Source organism: Castor canadensis, chromosome 16, assembly GCF_047511655.1.
Source record: "Castor canadensis chromosome 16, mCasCan1.hap1v2, whole genome shotgun sequence".
Classification (NCBI taxonomy): Eukaryota; Metazoa; Chordata; class Mammalia; order Rodentia; family Castoridae; genus Castor; species Castor canadensis.
Genome location: NC_133401.1, coordinates 43,543,193 through 43,563,459, shown reverse-complemented (window position 1 = coordinate 43,563,459; position 20,267 = coordinate 43,543,193). Strand labels below are relative to the sequence as shown.

The 20,267-nt window shown below is 37.8% G+C and overlaps 1 protein-coding gene across 3 annotated transcripts; it reads right to left on the bottom strand.

Annotated features, from left to right (window-relative positions):
• Positions 1 to 599: 599 nt before the first annotated feature.
• Positions 600 to 14,578, bottom strand: Fbxl21 (Putative F-box/LRR-repeat protein 21). Of its 3 annotated transcripts, XM_074058845.1 has the most exons (6): positions 14,422 to 14,573; positions 12,204 to 12,310; positions 7,211 to 7,577; positions 6,647 to 6,769; positions 3,174 to 3,345; positions 600 to 2,456 (listed from the first exon to the last, which is right to left on the bottom strand). In XM_074058845.1, the coding sequence occupies exons 3-6, from the start codon at positions 7,574 to 7,576 to the stop codon at positions 1,813 to 1,815; spliced, it is 1,305 nt and encodes a 434-aa protein (XP_073914946.1). In that variant the 5' UTR covers position 7,577; positions 12,204 to 12,310; positions 14,422 to 14,573; the 3' UTR covers positions 600 to 1,812. The 3 variants fall into 3 exon arrangements, with proteins under 3 accessions (XP_073914946.1, XP_073914947.1, XP_073914948.1); XM_074058846.1 differs by lacking the exon at positions 14,422 to 14,573 and having other exon boundaries at positions 12,204 to 12,557; XM_074058847.1 differs by lacking the exon at positions 3,174 to 3,345 and having other exon boundaries at positions 2,272 to 2,456; positions 14,422 to 14,578.
• Positions 14,579 to 20,267: the final 5,689 nt, after the last annotated feature.

The window sequence follows — 20,267 nt, the reverse complement described above, 5'->3', positions numbered from 1 at the left end:
AAGGCTGAGATCAGGGGAATCATGGTTTGAGGTCAAGCTGGACAAAAAAAAAATTTTTTTTGCAAGATCCCATCTCAATGAAAAAAAAAAAAAAAACTAGGTGTGGTGGCACATGCCTGTCATCCCAGCAATGGCAGGAAGTGTAAAATAGGATTGTGGTCCAGGCTGGCCTGGGCAAAAAGCAAGATCCTATCTTCAGAATAACCAGAGCACAACAGGGCTGGAGGTGTGGCTCAGTGGTAGAACATGTGCCTAACAAGCATGAAGTCCTGAGTTTAAAACCCAGTACTGCAAAAAAGATAATTGTTTTACTCTTTTTAACCAATAGAATCAGTTCCATTAGCATTTATTGAGCACTCACTAATGTAGCACAAACTGTTCTGAGGGTGAGGAACACAAAGGTGAATATGAGAAACCTGCCTTACAGAGCTGAGAGAGACTGTGGTACAGTGGTGAGAATATATGCAGAAGAACAGTTTCTATGTAGGGTGATATAAAACTTGTTTTTTAAAACCATCATTTACAAGTCACAATGCATTCTATTTGCTTCATAGGTAAGAATATTTAAAGTTTTCCATAATTAAGAATATTCAAAACTGTAAGATAATAAACATTTTATTTTCTTTTTTGAAAGTTGGTTCCTAACAGTAAGTAAAAAACAATAGTGAATTTTACACTGATGGAGTTTACAATGCAAAGGAATAAGCAGGTAATAATTGGACAAATACAGAGTAAAACACCACAGTGATCAACGCTGCAAAGAAGAGCTACAGAATGCTAAGTGCATATGCACAATAGAGACCTGACCCATGAGTGGAGAATAAGCCAGGTGTAAGGAAAGTTTCAGTGAGAGAGATCTGGGAGAGCTCAGAGGGTAAGCCAGGTAGAGGGTGTACAGATGCCTTGTGAATGGAGGGTGCCAGCAGTTTAGGAACTGAGAGAATGGAAAAAGGGCAAAGGGCATCATGAGGCCAAAGAAGCAGAAAGGACCCAGGTGCTGTAAGCCAGTTTAAGGTTAGATCATCCTAAAGACAACAAGCCAGGGAAGAGCTTTAACTGTGTTACTAATTACATTATTGATCACTTATGCAGAGGATGTGGCATAGTTCCAGATCAGGTTTGCTTCCCAAACACATCTAAGAAAACTTACCTCTTTATTTACATAGTACAGTTAATCAATTAATAAACACAGTATCTTTTTTCTTTTCATACTGTTTGAATTGGTATTATTTAATCTTAATCTAATGCCAATTATATTCCAAGTTAATATAAAGTAAGAATCAAACTACTTTGGAAATTAGAAGTTGCTTACTGAATCAAAAGATGATCATATAGAATGCTAAAAATTTTTAAAGGACAATTAAGTAAGCCGCTGTATCTACTGTGATTTTACTCTTAATTTTAAACACCATGTATTTTGTAAAATATATTAATACCAAGATGAACCAGATTCCATTAAGACAATATGAAGTTGTAAGGTAAGGCCATAATTTAAAGGGATGCAAGTTTGATATTATAAATTTACTTAGTAAGCTAAAACATGCCTTCAAGAAAGGCTGAGAAATCTACCTAGAAATCGTCTGTAGTTTTTACCTTATCAACCATCTAACTACATAGTGTCTATGCCCTATGTACGAAGATTTCTAGCTACTCAAATCTCTTATACTTTTTCAAATGACTCTATAGCAGTCCATTAAAACGCATTACAAACAACAAAATATTTAACCTAAAATACTTTAGCAATACATCTTAAAATTTACATTTACATAGACAGAAAGCAGCTAAGAGAAACTTCAGAATCTTTGGTACCTGTTACCAGACAGGCATCACATCAGGGAACCATACTCTTCCCAGATATTTAGAGACTTCAGTGTGAACTTCATCTGGACTATAACTGTTATCAGGGACCAGAACTTCCTCCATGATAGACAACTGGGTTAGCCTTCTCCCACAGAGTCTCACAAATTCAAGGAATGCACTATAGCTAACTTCACACTCACTGAGGCCCAAGGCTGTTAAGTCTTTACAGTGTTCAGCAATACAAATAAGTTCATTATCAAGAGGCTGAAGACCATTTGCACATACCACCAACTCAATTAGTCGTGGGCAGTTAAGACCTATGCGGCCTAGAATTGCTTTGCTTACTGAACGACCAAAATAAAGGTGAGTAACTGGGGTTTCTTCTTTGAAAAATGTCTCAAATTCGTCTTCATATAAAAAGAAGTACATAACGACATTAACTCCAGGGGAGTGTTTAATAAGTGCGTCCCAACTGTGTTTTTTAATAGAACGAAACTCAGTCTGTCCAGGATTTTCACTTACAACATCAATTCGAAGATGTTCAAGGTTAACATGAGCCTCACTTGAAAGTGCCAGGAGAAGTTCGTCACTTAAAATATAATAATTCAATGCCAGTTCTCTAAGGCCTTGACAGTGGTCAGCCACACAAAGGATTCCTGTGGGAAATTGGGAAAAAAATTTAAGAACAAAGAATTAAACTGTTGATAATCCAACATTCTGTAAACTTAAATTTGATATTGATTATTCCTTATTTGCTATATCTAATGATTTATTTATTTTTGGTGGTATTGGGGTTTGAACTCAGGGCTTTAGGCCTTGCTAGAAAGGCACTCTACCACTTCAGCCATGCCCCTAGCCATTCTTTACTTTAGGTTGTTTTTCAGATCTGGGGCAGCCTTGAACTTTGATCCTCCTATCTATGCCCACCATGTAGCTGGGATTACTACCACACTTGGCTGGTTTATTAAGATGGTGGTACCACCACACCTAGCTTATTTGTTGAGATGGGGGGTGGTCTCACTAACTTTTTGCCCTAGCTGGCCTCAAGCAGCAATCCTCTTGATCCCTGCCTCCTAAGTAGCTAGGACTATAGGCATGAGCACTGCATCCAGTTGAAATATCTAATGATTTCTGAGAAGAAGGTTGCCAAGATATATAGGTGTATATGTAAATGTCTATGAAAATGTGTGTGTGTAATTAAAATATTCTCAGGAGAAGCAATTAAAACTTTATCTAGCATGCAGAATAAGACTTCTTTTGAATAAAATTAGTTCAACAAATGTTTCATAAGTATATGATTTTCAGTAAAAATTCCATTGCTATTACTATAATTAAAAAAAAACATCATTCAATCTTTAAAAAATATAACCAACCATCAGATGAAACATGAGGACAGCTACTCATTTTTAGGAGTCTTAGAGTATCACTATTATTGGCCACAAGAATCTTCAATGAAGGGTCATCCACTGGTGTGTCTTCAATTTTGATTGATGACAATGATTTTGAGTTGACAAACACAACTGTAAGTGCTGACACAAAATGAGACTTGCATGGCAATAAGAAGAAAAATGTGAAAACATTATTTAAAAATCATATTTTCAATCATATAATTCATTAAAACTATTCATATTAGCATATGCTAACAAAACACAGTAAAAACAATGAAAAGATTGCTGTTTTTCATAGTATCATTAGCCAGTATAAGACATTTTTATAACCAGTAGTTTTGTACTTTTATGACTGGCAAATGGAATGAAGAGGAAGGAAGAAGTTTCAAAAACTTCATGAAACAGGTCTGCAGTTATTTTCATCTTTAAGGATTTGGCTTTCCATATTAAAAGTATATACAATAAGCCTGTCTCATCCACAGGATTTTTATACGCAGTTTTGACCAAGTGTGATTCAAAAAAAAAATCACATGAAATTTCAAAAACAAAAAATTTTAATTCTCACATGTGCATCCTGCAGCAGACACACCTCAGTCAGTCCCACGTTAGTGTCAGTTGTGCTTAAATATGCATATAATCTGCTGAGTGTTTCCCTGCCGTGAATTCTGTGAAAATATGCTTCCCAAAAAGCAAATGGTACTCCAAAGATACGGTAAAAGTTAATGTGCTTAATTTAGGTAAAAGGTGACAATTTGAGACATGTTGAAAGGCAGCATGTCTTTAGTGAAACTTGGATGACTTTATGGGAAAAATGAACCAAGCATCCAGAACACAGTACTGAACTCAATGCATCCTGAGCATTTGCAAGTCTTCATCGGCAGCAGTCTCTTTGGAATCATATATCCAAGGATACCAAGGGTCTACTGTACTTACATTTGTTTCCAAGAGCAGAGGCTGGCAAATTATGGATCACCAGCCAAATCAAGCTCACAATCTGTTTCTATATGTGTTATGAGCTAAGAACAGTTTTTACACTTTTAAAGGGTTGAAAAAAGATTTAAATCATAATATTGTATAGCATGAAAAGTACAGGAAGATCAGATTTCTATGTCCACAAAGTTTGAGTGATGCACACAGCCATGTCTGGTCTTCATATGGCAAAACTGGAGCTGAGTATTTAAGACAGGATCATAGCCCCTCAAAGCCTGAATATTTATTCTTTGGACATTTTCAACTCTTTCTGTAGAAGAAATATAGTTTTTTTCTGTTTCATTCATTCTGTATTTCCAGACCTAAAATAGTATCTGACACATAACAGATGGTCTATAACTATTTGTTAAGACAATGAGTGAATGAATGAATGGTGGATGAATGGATGGATGGATGGATGGATGTCACAATCCAGTGATGTGCTTTTCCTAGCAAATTAAATCCAAATCTTTATATGCTTTGGAGATTTACAAACTAAAGCTTATTTATAGTTTCACTTCAAAATGAGTGGAATTCCACAAGCTTTCAGATCCACTGCTTTTTGGCAAAGATAGAAGGTCTAGAAACTAAATGTAGGCATGATCACTTTTTCAATTTGAATCCTACTAAAGGTTCTACTTTCCCTATTAAAATGATTGTATTGATTATAAATGCTATGTAATTGTGAGAAAATAAACCAATTTTCACTAATTAGTAATTGGTTTGCACAAATTTTCAAATGGTGGAGGTGCCAAAATTATCACAGACATATAAACATGTCATTTTTTCTTCAAGAAATCAAGGTTTATTTTTCCCTTTAATCATTTCTCAGTTGGCTATGTTAATCTTAGAGGAATTTAAGCATTAGAGTACAATTTCATTATGGTAAAATGTATTTAATTTTTATCTCATTTTTCCTTAGTTTACAAGTGAAAAAAAAAAAAAAGTCTTGCCAGAAGCCATCTGACTAGGTCACTTTAGCTACTCACAGAGGTCACTTTGACCTGAAGGTGGAGTCTGAGATGAAGCTAGCTAATTCTAGGTACCTGCTCGCTTTGTGACTGCATTAGCCACACTAGCCATAGCTATTAGAAACTAAGAAACATTTCAGGCTAATTTGATCTAGAGTTTATAAACAAGAAAATAACTATTTAGAAGTAGTAAGTTTTCATCTGATTACTTATATTACTCTAATTCCCAGATGACTCATTTTTTCAGTCTATCCCTTTAAAAGATAAACAGGCTAGTACAAAAAGCTTGTTCAAAGAGAGCCACAACCCTGTTTATGACAGCGAAGATGCTGCCCTCCCCTTATCCTCTATTATATTTGCCAGTTTTTCTGACAACAACAATTGAGTGCTTATTACATACAGATACTATTTTAATTCTGAGCTTATAATGGTAAACAAAATGGACAGAACCTCTTTAATGAACGTTTTGGTGTGGAGAGATGATAAAACATGTAAAATAAATACATAAGATGACTTCAAGTACTGACAAATCATACAGGAAGATAAAGTATTACAACACAGCAGAGGGTAACTGGAAGAGGATGCTTTCCAAACATGGTTCAGAGAGGACTCTCTAAGGAGATGGCACTCAGGTAAGATCTGAATGAAGGGAAGACAGTCAGCAGTTTCTGTGCCAGAGACTGCTAGCTGCTTCCTAACACACATTCCTCCTTTCTTCTTTGGTAATCTAGTCCCAATTTTTAACTGGGAGGTTGGCACCTAGCTAAAAAATTTCCTGGCCTCACCCAAATCATAATCACCCAGATTATGATATAAATACATCACAGGTACCTCTGGGAAGTCTCTGTGAAAAGGAGAAGGTATGCCCTTCTTCCCTGTTCCTTCCATCCAGCTGCCTAGAACAAGGATAGGATCAGGAGGTTGCTCAGAAAGCCCCGTGGGCAGTGAAAATGATGGAAACTTTGGGGAGAGTAGAAAAGCTGGAAGGAGCCTCGGCTCCTGACAGTTTCACACCAGCTGTGGACCACCTCACCTCTAGATTTCTCTAATATAAGAGAAATAGCTTTAGTTATGTTTCTTCAGCTACTACTGTTTTGGACTTTTTATTATATAAACCCAAACATGGTTCTAACTGGTTCAATTAGTTAAATATTGTATTATTCCATCTTTAAGGGAGAAGTTATATAATCACAGGAAAAATATCCACAGCCTTTCTTGCTCTACATTGAAAGCAAATACATAAACTGGCACTTGAAAATAGGAAGAATAATATCTAAGTTTTATATAAGTGATACCTACTATGGAAACAATTACTAAAATTACAAAATAGATCTAAAAATGAAAACATCTACAAACTACTCGGCAAAAACAGTCAACAGCCAAGAGAAAGCTGCTTTAAGTAATAATCTCAGTACAAGTGGGATATGGTCTGTATTTAGAAAAAGAATCCTTTTTGCTTAGTTTGGCAATTTTTAAGAATTTTGGTATATCTTACAATAAAAAGCACAGCATCCTTACCTTTGACACATTCATAAAGCTTGGTTTGGCTGTTGAAATCAGTCCCAAGGTCTGGAGAGAACAATTTACCAGCTGAGAAAGTATATCACAGGCAGCTTCTGCTGATTCAGTACTACTATCAACCTATGAAGACAATTTTTAATCTGAATTTCCTGAATGGAATTTATCAGGGTTCCTGTAAATATTATTTAATGGAATCAAATGTAAAAATAAAGTTTATTCCTTCCCTTAATATACATGTGTATCTTCAGTTTATACAAGATAACTCATATTACAAAGTAAGAAACAGAGATGGTGACAAATTAAATTTCCAAACACTTCATACTTACAAAATCTTTTACAATTACTTAAATTTTAATAACAACATCCAGATGAAGAAAACCAAACTTTAAGTCATTCAATTATAGTTCAAGTTCTATACTTCAATCTATACAGTAACTAAAGAAAAACAGGAAAGAGTTTAAGATAAAAACTCTGCCAAACTGATTATTTCAAAGATCTAGATATACCAAAAGGTTGTTAAAGTATAAGGCCTTGTTTATACTGAGGGCTTGTTTTCCTCACCTTAAAGCTGACATACTGGAGATGGGCAGCATGCTTTTTAATGATCTGCTGGATGAGATCAGGATGCGTGGACTTGAAGTATGAAGTCGCTGACTGGTTCAGTTCAAATTCAAACTTTCTCCAAAGATCAGGAATGTGAAATACTTCATTCCATCTCCTACACACAGAAGATGCTCGGGCTCGATCTACTAAAGGGAGATACTGAAAAATTCGTAATACCACATGGTAAGGCAAACTTCCCCAGTCTATGAGAACAGTGTACATGGGAGTCTGGTTGAGAGAAGAGCAGAAGTCATGTTTGGGTTGTTTCACCACTGGTGGACACTGGGCAATTTTATTCACAACAGAGAAATTATTCCTCTTCATTCTGCAAACATTAGAAAATGTTAAGTGCTTGATCCTTTTTTCACACTTCCATCACATAGTTGCACCCCAATTGTACAGAATAACATTAGAAAAGGGAAAATAATTTAATACAATTTTAGTATTAGTATTCCACTTTCATACATTGGTAGGTGTTGCTTTGTGCTGGGCACACAGATAACTAAGTGCTATGATGAAATGGTAAAATACAATAACAAACAATGTGACTTCAGTTGGGACAAGTTGCAGTGAAAGAAAAAAAGAACAGCATATGATTGAGTTTGTGATGGAAATGGCTGGGAGACTTCCAAAAGGAAATAACCAAAGATGCAGTATATGTCAGAGATTTTTTTCTTGGTCGATTACTGTATCTTACTATCTCTTACAAAGGAGGAAGCATCATAGTGTAATTTTTGCTAAGAATTCTTGGGAGGTATGGGAGACAGTATAGCTTAACTAAAAGCACAGATCTTTTAAGTCTCATCTACGCCACTTATTAACCACGTGATCTGATCACAGCCATCACTTTAAGCTTCAGTTTTCTCATCTCTAAAGTAGTAGAACAGCAGGACTCAAAGTCGCTGTGAGGATTAAAGTACTTTGCGTGCCAGTAAAACACTTTATGTGCTAAGTGTTGCAATCTGCATTGCTATATTAAACCACCCAATGCATTTTTCTGAACTATTTTCACTCCTTAAGTCAAAGCACAATTCTAGCAAAAAGTCAAATGATATGTAATAATTTTCAGATGCCAGCTGGGACACAGGAACTCTAAGGGAAGGTGGACACAGCAGGGATAGTCTTTGTGTAAGCAACACACTCAGTACTCTCCAGTCAATAACAAATGGACATTCTTCCCCCAAAAAGAAATGATGAATCTCCAGATATTACCCATTTTGGGACACAATTAAGTTCCAACAAATCTGAAGTTCAGATATCCAAACATATATGGTCATCTTCTACATGTGTTTTATGTAGAATCCAAAATATTTTAAATACAGAATTATTTGAAAGGTAAAATAATGGTAAGAGTGGTTCTGAACTTCAACTCTGGTTAACTATCCAGTCCTCCTTTCACCTTTCAGTGTTAGGAATACATATGGAAGATGTGCTGTCATAATTGCAACATACCTTCCAACTTAATTAAATATTTAATATGTAAATATATCTGTTTTATGATTCATTCTGTGTTAGATGTGAAACATTTCTTAACCATAACACAGAGCTGAATCCCAGGATTGATCTATAAAGTCACTGAGCAAAATGAAATGGCACTTTTAGAGTTGGGAAAATTGAAATGGAAAATAGAAACACAAAGTTGTATCCCAAGTGGCAGAAAAAGATGCTATGTACACTTTAGTCTATACATACTTTATTCAAAACTGTTACATGCATAACTTAGAAGCTCTGCAGTGATATAGTATACATACCATACATGAAACCGCTAACTGTCCACAGTTCAAAGCATATGCTACCTGTCTACTCTTTAATGCTAATTGCCTAAAATAGAAAGGAAAGGAGTGGAAGCTGGATTCTAAAATTGGAGGCCAAACACATTTACTAACATTTTGCTTAAAACTGCTTCATTTAATAACCTGCAAAATAGATAAATTTTCACTAAATTACTAGAAAAACTTATCCCTAAAATAATCCTTTACTAGAAAAGTGGTGAAGCCAAACATAAAACAAAGACTTACTTAAAGCCAGCTTAGAAAACTGCCTTGCAATTCTCTAAACAAAGGTACCATGCTAGATAATAAATCTGATTGTGTGTAACAGTGTTAAAATTATTGATTAAAATAATTTGGCAATTTACTGATCACAGAATCTGCACAAATAATGAAAGAGTATTAAATTAATAGCAACAATTTAGTAAAGATACCATTTTAATTTTCTTTTTCCTGGTGTACATTAATTCTCAGAGCATAAACTCACTCACAATTATAAACTTCATATCAAACAACTTCCTATATGTGTACCATAAAAATATGTATTAGATGTAAAACAAATTGATCTTTATTATTTTGAAAACCTTGACATTAAAATTCTAATTTAAATCTATGTGACCAGCCTAGGTGCTGATGGGTCATGCCTGTAATCCTAGATACTCAGAAGGCAGAATTAGAAAGATGGGAGGTGTGGCTCAAACAGTAGTGCTTGCTTTGCAAGTGTGAAGCTCTGAGTTTAAACCACAGTCTTACCAGAAAAAAAAAAAAAAGTCTTGAGCTGGGCACCAGTGGCTCACACATGTAATCTTAGCTACTTGGAGGCTAAGATTGGGAGGATTTCGGTTCCAGGACAGCCTGTGCAAATAGTTCTTGAGACCCATCCCCAAAAACTTACCACAGCAAAAATGGACTGAAGGTGTGGTTCAAGCACTAGAACTCCTGCTTTGCAAGCATAAAGCCCTGAGTTCAAACCCCAGTTCTATAAAAAAAGAAGTTCAAATAAATAAATATATGTGATCATTTAAAAAAAAATCGATCATTTCCTTTTCAACCTAAAGAAATAGATAATTTTTTTCCTAAGCCCGTCTTACCTAAAGAAGGCTTGGAAGTTACAGTTCTCTCTGAATCAATGAAATGAAGCAACAGTTGCCATGGGGTACTCACCAACTTCCATTTGATTTCACTTCCTATCTTGGCAAAATACCACAAAAGCACATTCATCACTGCATATAAGTTAAGTATTTGATAATTTTTATGCTTATGCAATTTATATATCACTGTATAATGAAAGGATTTTGGTTTTGGTGATAACAGGTTTTGAACTCAGGGCCTCATGCTTGCTAGGCAGGCACTCTACCACTTAAGCCACTCCTCCAGTCCTGTAAAAGGATTTTATTAGGATATTAATTCCAAAACTATTTTTGTCCACATAAAAAACTAGCCTGGTTAGTGGAACTATTACAATACCTACCAGGAATAATACTTGAAGCTCTACTAGGCTATGGATCAAATAGTCAAAGGACACTGAAGTTTCACATTTTAATTAACATCTATGAGGGCATACTACCAAAAATTAAGGTAGTTCATGGTTACACTTAGGTGTTTATAGGCTATATAAATATTTCAGTTCAAGTTTTTGGCAGCATAGAACACCATTACAGTTATAATAGCTGAACAGACACACATATAACTTTTATTACTTTATCTTTCCTATCTGAATATACTTTGATTAGTCTGCTGTTAATGGAACATATGCTTCTGAATTCCTTCCACTGATAGACTTGGCATACATTCATTCATACTCTTTCTGAGGTTTAGCCGATTTCAGGCAAAATGACTTGTTAGAGTTAGGAGCAAAGTCTATAAAAATGGAAAAAAAATAGTAACACATCAACACTCATGGCCTTGGCATCACTGATAAATGTAAATTAAAAATAAATGGATAAATTCATTCTCTTATTTTTGAAGTAGCTGAAGCAGTCCTATTAATCCATGAAAGATGAATCTCTCCAGTTCTCAGTTTCTCTCTGTATTTCACTCCTAAAACAGAGCTTTAAAAGACAGGCAGGGTGGATACATTTGGGCTTAACATCCCCGATCTGGTTTCCCTGCTGGCATCTGTTATTCTACAATTACCTAAGCCACTGTTTCCAGATAATGGCAAGGCGACTCTCCCTCCTTGACATTCTATCCAGAAGAAGTGGAAAAGAACTATTGAGCACGCTTTCAGAGAAACATCACAAACAAGATCAAGACAAGTCAAGTCACCTGTATGCTCCAAATCAATGATACAAAATTTTATTTACTGCAGAAATGTTTCAATTAACCTTTGTCCTGGCTAACTTTTCTAACTCTCAGCCATTCTTTTTAATTTTTAAAAATGTATTAACATGCAATACGTGTCTCTTTTTATGGGGTACACTGCAATATTTCAACACATATACAGCATGTATTGAGGCAATCTGGGTCACTGACATCTCCATTTCCTTATCATTTCTTTGTGTTTGGAGCCTTCTAGCTCTTCTCTCCTGGTGCTTCTTGAAATACATAGTGGGTCATTGTGAACTATAGTCACCCTACTGTGCAGCTGAACACTAGAAGTTACTTTTTTTATGTCACTGTGTTTTGGTGCCCATTAACCAACTCTACCCTCCTTCTGGTCTCCCATCCTAGCCTCTACCTTCCACATACAAGAGAACATGTAAAAAACAGATATTTGTCCTCTGGGTTTGGCTGTAGGTTATTTATTTACTTATTTATTTGTGGCACTGGGGTTTGAACTCAGGGCCTTGTGCTTGCTAGGCAGGTGCTCTACCACTTGAGCCACTCCACCAGCTCTGATTTTGCTTTAGTTATTTTTCAGGTAGGGTCTCACTTTTTTTGTGTGTGGGGGGGTGCCTGGTACCAGGCTCTGACAGTGAGCTTCTTGTCTAATGCCTCCTGCATAGTTGGGATTACAGGTCCATGCCACCATGCCTGGCTTACTGATTGAGACAGGGCCAAGTCCATGCCTGGGCTGGCATCAAACCACAATCCTCCTGATCTCCACCTCCTGAGTATCTGGGATTACAGGTATGAGCCACTGTGCCCAGCTGTAGACCATTCCTTATGGAAACAATACTGAAGTAATCTAGTAAGGGTATACAAATAAGGAATTGCTTCTTATGTTGGTGCACAAGTACCTATCTCAGATCAGCCCACAGAAGTCTTCAGGATCAGATGAATTACTTCCCTGGTGGTTGAAGGAACTTGACTGCTGTCTCAGAGTCACTATCTGGAATTTCAAGGGCTGGTAGAGGACAAAAGCAGATTATAAAACACCATCATCAAATGATAAGCCATACTTCCCCCACTCCCACCCCTGCTGCCAAAAAAGGACAATCGATTGAGCACAGTTCTAGAGTATGAAACAAGTTTATCAGCATTTAGGAAAAAGTGTGATGAGAATTCAAAGTTCATTTAGTGGCTACACTAACCACCTTCACCCAAATTCATTTTTTGATATGTTTACTAATTTGGAAAACAAAGATCAGGTGACCATATAAATCTCAGATCCTCTAAAAATATGTGAGAAATCTTGCACAGAGATTTAGGGCAAGATGGGTTAAGTGGTACACTGATCAAACATTCAAAGCTATGCTGGTGACAGCAATGAAAGCAACTGTCTTCTGCACCATCACCAGGCTCTTCCCAATCAGGTAAATGTATACATAGAAGTCTCTGCTAGACATGGTAAAACACAACTGTAAACCCAGCATTCAGAAGGTGGAGGCAGGAGGATTCCAAGTTCAAGGCCAACCTGGGCTACACAGTGAAACTCTGTCTCAATAAAACCAAGAGCTGTAGGGAATGCAGTTCAGTGATAGAGTGCTTGCCTAGCATGTGCAAGGCCCTGGGTTTGATCCCCAGCAGCACACACAAAAGTTTCAGGTTTTCAACTGTCATAATAATAAACATAGTATATAAATACCATAGCTAACAGAATAAAGATTTGTAACTATCTCAAAAGGCCACATAAATTTTTAGAAACAGTAAGATAAAAATTAGCAGAAATAAGTATCCAATGTTGTTCATTTCATCTGTTTTCTAGCTCAGGGGTCTGAAATCCCAGTCATTGGTACAATGACAGGAGAGGCATGTCTTGGACAGGAGGGCTGAAGACTTGCTCCAAAATAAAGCTTCAAGATTTACAGCTTTCTAACAAAAAAATCAGTTGTGCCAAGGGGTAGCACCTCTTTCCATTAAATATAATGCAAGCAGAGGACAAAACACAATTTAAGTATGTTGTCAAAAAAGATATTTTCTTTGCAGCCCACATGACTTTTATATTTCCTTCCCAGTGTAAAAGCTACAATTAAAAATGTATCTAAATCAAATGTATCAAATCACATAACATTCAGGCTTCAAGGAGACAGACAAGGAGTACTGATGTCAAACAACTCTTTCCTAAAGTGATACTGGCCATATTTTGGTGTTTTCACATTTTATCATTGATTAGCAATTTTCTACACTCTTCCAAACCTCTCTGTGGTATTAAGATACATTCACTTAAAAAGAAAACTTTCTATTTTAGAACAGGTATGCTTATTTTTTTTTAAAATCATCTGAAGATTGAAACTTGCTAAATATACTTGAGTGGAAAACACCTTTTAAGATGCAAGCAGAGGGATGCGCAAAACTTGAACCAAAGCAGGCAGGGTGGCGGTGGGGGTGTGTGTGGATAAGGCAGGTGTTTTCTGCTCCTCTGTCTCCCCAACCTCTGCTTCCTGCCTCCTTTGACATCTCAGGACAGTAAGGGCCATCTAACAATCGACCCAAACGATTCCATAAATCATTTTGCAGGATTTTTCTGGGAGAAAATAAGTAGAATTTATTCTTCCATTTCATTTTTTGGAAAACGATTCTTTAAAGGCACACCTGCCAAAGACAAAAGACGACATACTTGAAAGCATGGCAGTTCTTTTCGACTCACAGGAAGGGTCAGCATCACTTTTCTCTGACATTTCTTGGCGGCAAACGTAAAGTTTTAAGACTACACTCCCGTGAACTACGACACTCCCACAGAGGTCGTAGTTGGGGAGACAGTGGAGCAGAAAACACTCGCGCAGGTGCAACCCCGGGTACCACTCAGCATCGGGCAGCAGGTGGACCCGTGGTGGAGAGGCGAGGATGCACCCAGCCCTTCCCAGGCTGACCCAGAGACCCAATCCCGCGGGCCTGGATCCGGTGTTCTGTATCACAGACCCCCACCTTTCTCCCGCCCCCAGCCCCCACACCGGCCAGAAACCACCCCGCGCTCTGGGGGGCTGGGGGGTGAGGCAGCCACACCCCCCTTCCGGGACGACGCTGGGGTCGCTCCAAGGGCAGCCGGGCCAAGATATCCCCAGAAGGAAAAGCTACCTGTGAACGGGACCCCGGTGCGTTCACGCGCGTGAGGGCTTTCGCGAGCCAGGCTGCGGCGGCCTCAGTCCCGCCGTGCAGTAGCCTCCGGCCAGCGCGCGAAGCGGCTGGGAAACCTCGACACCGTCCGCCAGCTCCGCAGGCGGGAGGCATGGGAACGCCCCCGGCGCCGCGGACCGCCTCACACTCAGACCACCGGCGTCCCATAGGCCCGCCCCGCCCCGCCGCCCTAGCCACGCCCCTAGCCACGCCTCCTCGCCGGCCCCTCCCGTCGTCTCCTCTCCGCCACGCCCCCTCTCCTCGCCACGCCCTCTAGGCAGCCCCGCCCCCAGGCCGCTGTTGGTGTGTTCAGCTCTTGGACCGAGAGTTCTCAGATCCCCTAGAAGGCCTTTGGCTATGGGGTGTTGAGCAGTACCCCTTAGGTGGCCCGTGGGGAGTTTCCTGTCTGCTATTCTTCACCTAAATCTCTACTTGCCTGGGCAGGAGATGAAGTCAGTCCTCCTCAAATAGTGCCTAATTAATGATTCCAGTGACTGGGATTTAACCTTCCTGAGAAGCACCACCTCTTGATCAACACACAAATACTTCAACTTCCTAAATAGCTAAAATGATAGCACCCCAGTGTTAAGCAAGTCTCTATCACCTTCCTGCCCTCTGCCACACCTCATTCTCCAGGATGACCATTGCAGTAATTCGTATGTGAGCTACCAGACCTCCAATACAAGATTTTTAAACCCTTTCTTTTCTTGGTAGCACTGGGTTTTGAACTCAGGGCCTCACACCTGCTAGGCAGGTGCTTTATCGATTGAGTCACTCCGCTAGCCCTTTCTTTGTGATGGGTTTTTCGAAATACGGTCTGGTGAACTGTTTTCCCCATGCTTACTTCAAACTTCCATCCTCCTGATCTCTGCCTCCTGAGTAGTTAGGATTACAGGTATGAGCCACCGGTGCCTGGCTTGGATTTTAAAATTTTTTGTTTCTTAGTTTTATTTATTTTACATTCTCATTAACATATATTAGCTGTACAAAGGGGTTTCATCATTGTGATGTTTTCCTTTTTTGGTGCGACTGGGGTTTGAACTCAGGGCTTCGTGCACAGGCACTCTACTCCCTGAGCCACACCTCCAGCCCCTACAAGACACTTTTGAAATGGAGTTTTAGGGAGAAAAGGTCCAGATCCAGGAATCCCAATAGAACTAGGCTGGCCCCACACCCATCAATATACACCAATTAAAGATACTAGCTCTGATGAACACAAAGAAAGGAGGTTGACAAAAAATTCAGTGACCCTGAGATTGTCTTTGGGGGACTGACATAAATTTCAGATTTAAGCAAGGAAAGAGTTTGGGTTAAGGGCTGAAAGTATGTGTAATTAGGTGATTTTGGTCAAAACTGTGCTCAGGTTCATCATTATCCCAGGATGTTAGATGGTGTCAAGTCTGGAAGAGAAGACATTGTTTGTCTGAGGGGCAGTTTTGGCTTTTTACTCAATGATCTTGGAGTCTCAAGGTGACTTGTGGGGGAAAGAAACTCAGAAAAAAAGACAAAAGGTTGTGGCACAGAGAGACAAAAGGAGCTAGGCCAGTGTTCAGTGCCCTCCTTCACTTTGATTAAATTCACCCTTATTATTACTCTTTCTCATCCCCCTTCTCCTTAACAAATACTTTTAACAAGTATCGTTATTCTATTTTCCAGCTGGAATCCATCCTCCAAAAATACTTTTTTTTACATCCTTGTAGTACTTTATTTTACAACTGTGTCATTCATTTTGTGTACTGGATTCCTAATGTGAGAGAGAACAAGTGATATTTGTCTTTCTCAGTCTGGCTTATTTCACTTAACATAATGATCTCTAGTTCCATCCATCTTTCTGCAAATGACATAATTTCAGTCTTCTTTATGGCTGAATATACTCCATTGTATATGTCCATTTTATCCATTTTTTGGATGTGGGCCACCTCGGCTGATTGCATAGCTTGGCTATTGTGAGTATTGTACTTGTGGGTGTATGCGTGTTATCTCTATTGTATCCTTTGGATATATGCCAAGGAGTGGTGTAGCAGGATCTACACCACTAGGTCTATTTTTAGTTTTTAAAGGAACCTCAGTACTGATTTGCATAGTGCCTGCACTACTTACATTCCCACCAACAGTGTATAAGGGTCCCTTCCCCTCCCCACCTCACATCCTCACCAGCATTTGTTCTTATTTATCTTCTTGAAGGTAGCCATTCTGACTGGGGTGAGATGGAAACTCAGTGTCATTTTGATTTGCATTTTCTTTATAGCTAAGGACCTTGAACATTTCTTCATGTATTTATTGGCCATTTGTACTTCTTTTGAGAACTGTCTGTTCAATTCATTTGCTCATTTATTAATTGGGTTGTTTGTTCTTCACTGTTTAATTTTTGGAGCTTTTTGTATATACTGGATATTAATCCTTTATCTGATGAATAACTGGCAAAGATTTTCTCCCATTCTGTAAGTTCTCTTCTGATTTTGGTAACTGTTTCCTTTGCTATGCAGAAACTTTTTAATTTGACACAAACCTTTATATTAATTCTTATTCTATGTCCTAAGAATTTAGAGCTCTATTCAGAAAAGTATTACCTATGCCTGTAAGGTCAAGGGTATTCCCTGTGTTTTTCTCTGGCAGTTTCAAAGTCTCTGCTCTTACATTAAGATCTTTGATCCATTTCAAATTCATTTTGGTAACCAGTGAGAGGTCTTTTACATGTGGATGTCCAGTTTTCCCAACACCATTTGTTGAAGAGACTGCCTTTTCTCCAACACATGCTTTTGGTGCCTTTGTTGAAAATCAGATGGCTGTAGCTATGTGGACTTATTTCTGGATCTTCTATTTTATTCCATCGATCTACATGTCTGTTTTTGTGCTAGTACCATGATGTTTGTGATATGGTGCCTCTGTAGTATAATTTGAAGTCAGGTAGTGTGATACTGCAAGTCTTACTCTTTTTTGCTCAGGATTGTTTTGGCTATTTGGAGTCTTTGGTGCTTCCAAATGAATTTTAGGATTGATTTTTTTCTTTCTTCACTGTAGAAAATGACATTGGAATTTTGATGGAGATGGCATTGAATCTGTAAATTGCTTTTGAGAGCATAACCATTTTCACAATATCAATTCTGCAATCCATAAGCATGAGAGGTCTTCCAATTTTCTAGTATCTTCTTGAATTTATTTTTTAGTGTTTTATAGTTTTCATTGTAGAAGTTTTTTTGCCTCCTTAGTTAGGTTTATTTGTAGGTATTTAACTTTTTTGAGGCTATTGGAAATGGGATTCTTTTTCTGATTTCTTTCTCAGCCTGTTCATTGTTGGTATATAGAAAAGCTACTGTTTTTTTATGTTGATTTTGTATCCTGCTACTTTGCCAAAAGAGTTTTTTGGTGGAATCGTTAGTAGTTAAGTATAGGATCATATCATCTGCAAATAGGGATAATTTGACTTCTTCCTTTCCTATTTGAAAAACTTTTATTTTTTTTCTCTTGCATTATTGCTCTGGCTAAGAATTCTAGCATTATATTGAAGAGTGGAGAGTTTTGTCTCATGCTTGACTTTAGAGGTAATGGTTTCAGTTTTTCCCCATTCAGTAAGATGTTGGTTCTAGGTTTATCATATATAGCCTTTGCTATATTCCTTTTATCTTCGAGGCTTTTGTCACGAAGAGATGTTGAATTTTGCCAAAGACTTTTCTGCGTCTGTTGAGAAAATCGTGTGATTTTTTTTGTCCTTGCTTCTGTTTATGTACTGTAATCTGCTTATTGATCTGCATATGTCAAACTATCCTTGCATCCCTGGAATGAAACCAACATGTTCGTGGTGTACAACTGATTGTGCTGCTGAATTTGGTTTACAATTGTTTTATTGAGAATTTTTGTGTGTATGTTCACTTTAAAATTTTTTTATTCATTGATTTTTTTTTCAAAATATGAGCTCAAACTATACACAACATTTTTGAGCTTTTCCTTTTATTTTCTGAATCAGTACATTGTTCCCTATTAATATACATAGAATCCCCTCACACGTTTTTATGGAAAGCTTTTAATTTATTTTTTGGCAGCACTGGAGTTTAAATTCAGGTCTCACACTTACTAGGTAGGTGCTCTACCACTTGAGCCATGGCCCCAATCCTTTTTGCTTTGATTATTTTTGAGATAGGGTCTCTCATTTATGTCTGAGCTTGCCTGGATAGACTCTCCTATTTACACTTCCCATACAGCTGAGATGACTTCCCTACACCCACCTTTTATTGGTTGAGATGGGGTCTCAAACTTTTTGCCTGGGCTGACTTCAAACTGCGATTCTTCCAGCCCTGAGTAGCTAGGATTATAGGAATGAGCCTATAATCTGTCCATAACTGGCCTTATGGACAGGTTTATTGATGTATAATTGATAAACTGCAAATGCTTAACAGCATATAGTTGCATAAAGTTTGCCACCCTTAAAACCATCACCATCCCAGCAATCAAGCTAATGAACATACAGTAGACATATCTCTCCCAAATTTCTACATCCTCTGTAATTCCTACTTCAAACGCCTCCCCATCTGCTTTTTGACATTATAGATTATCTTGCACTCTCTCTCTCTCTCTCTATATATATATATGCATATACATACATGTGTGTGAATGAATATGGTCAAATATGTATGTACATATATACGTATATACATATACACACATATGAGAGTATATATATGTTGAATCATATGAGGTGTACTCTTTGGCATTTTGCACTAAGGATAGTTGTTTAAAGATTCATCCATATTTTTGCATATATCATGTTCAATTCTTTGTATGGATAGGTCACAGGTGTTTATACAATGACCCAATGATGAACAATTGGGTTATTTTTAGTTTGGGGCTATAAGTAAAGCTGCTAATCATTACTGATTACATCTGTGTATGAGCATATGCTTTCTTTACTCTTGGTTAAATACTACATCCAGGAGCGGAATGACTGCACCGTGTGATAGGTATATATTTATAACTTTTGAAAGTCTGCCAATGTGTTTTCCAAGAGCTGGACATTTCATGTTTCCACTGCATTGAGACAGAGTTCCAGTTCCTCCATAGTCTCATGCGCACTTAGTGCGGTCAATCATACAGTTACTCATTACAGTTTTAATTTGCATTTTCCTAATGAGTAATGATGAACAATTTTTAATGTGCATAATTACCATCTGAACATCTTCTTTAGTGAGATGTCCAACTCTTTTTAACAATTTTAATTGGGCTGTTTGCATTTTTATTACTGTAACGAGTATTTATATTTTTGATCCAAGTGATACAGATGGATAATTTATAGCTATTTTTCTAGCATTTGGCAGGTCTGCATTCTCTTAACAATATATTTTTTTGGTGGTACTGGGGTTTGAACTCAGGGCCTTGTACTTGCTAGGCAGGTGCTGTATCACTTGAGCCATACCCTCAACCCTTTTTAAATTTATTTTTCAGGTAAGTTCTTAATTTTTTGCCCCAAGCTGGTCTCAGACCATGATCCTTCTGCCTATAGAAGAATTATTCCAGCATAGCTCAAATGAAAGGCATGTACACAAAGCCTGGCTTGTTGGTTGAGATGGGGTCTCACTAACTTTTTTTACCAGGCTGGCCTTGGACCTCAATCCTCATCACTGTCTCATAAGTAGCTGGGATTATGGGTGTGAGCCACTGTACCTTGCCTAACAGTCTTTGAAGAGCAGAAGTTTTAATTTTGATGAAGTCTAGTTTATCAATTTGCTCTTTTATAAGTCATCTGTTTGATATCAACTCTAAGAAATCTTTGTCTAAGTCAAGGTCACAAAGGTTTTTGTCCTATATTTTCTTCT

Bases quoted from the DNA above. Each gene is read 5' to 3' on its own strand.
- Fbxl21 (XM_074058845.1), bottom strand. From the start codon at position 7,576: ATGAAGAGGAATAATTTCTCTGTTGTGAATAAAATTGCCCAGTGTCCA. The intron at 6,770-7,210 runs GTGAGGAAAACA...TTGTCTTCATAG, and splicing joins TCCAGTATGTCAGCTTTAAG to GTTGATAGTAGTACTGAATC. The intron at 2,457-3,173 runs GTTGGTTATATT...AATTTCCCACAG, and splicing joins TCCTCATGTTTCATCTGATG to GAATCCTTTGTGTGGCTGAC.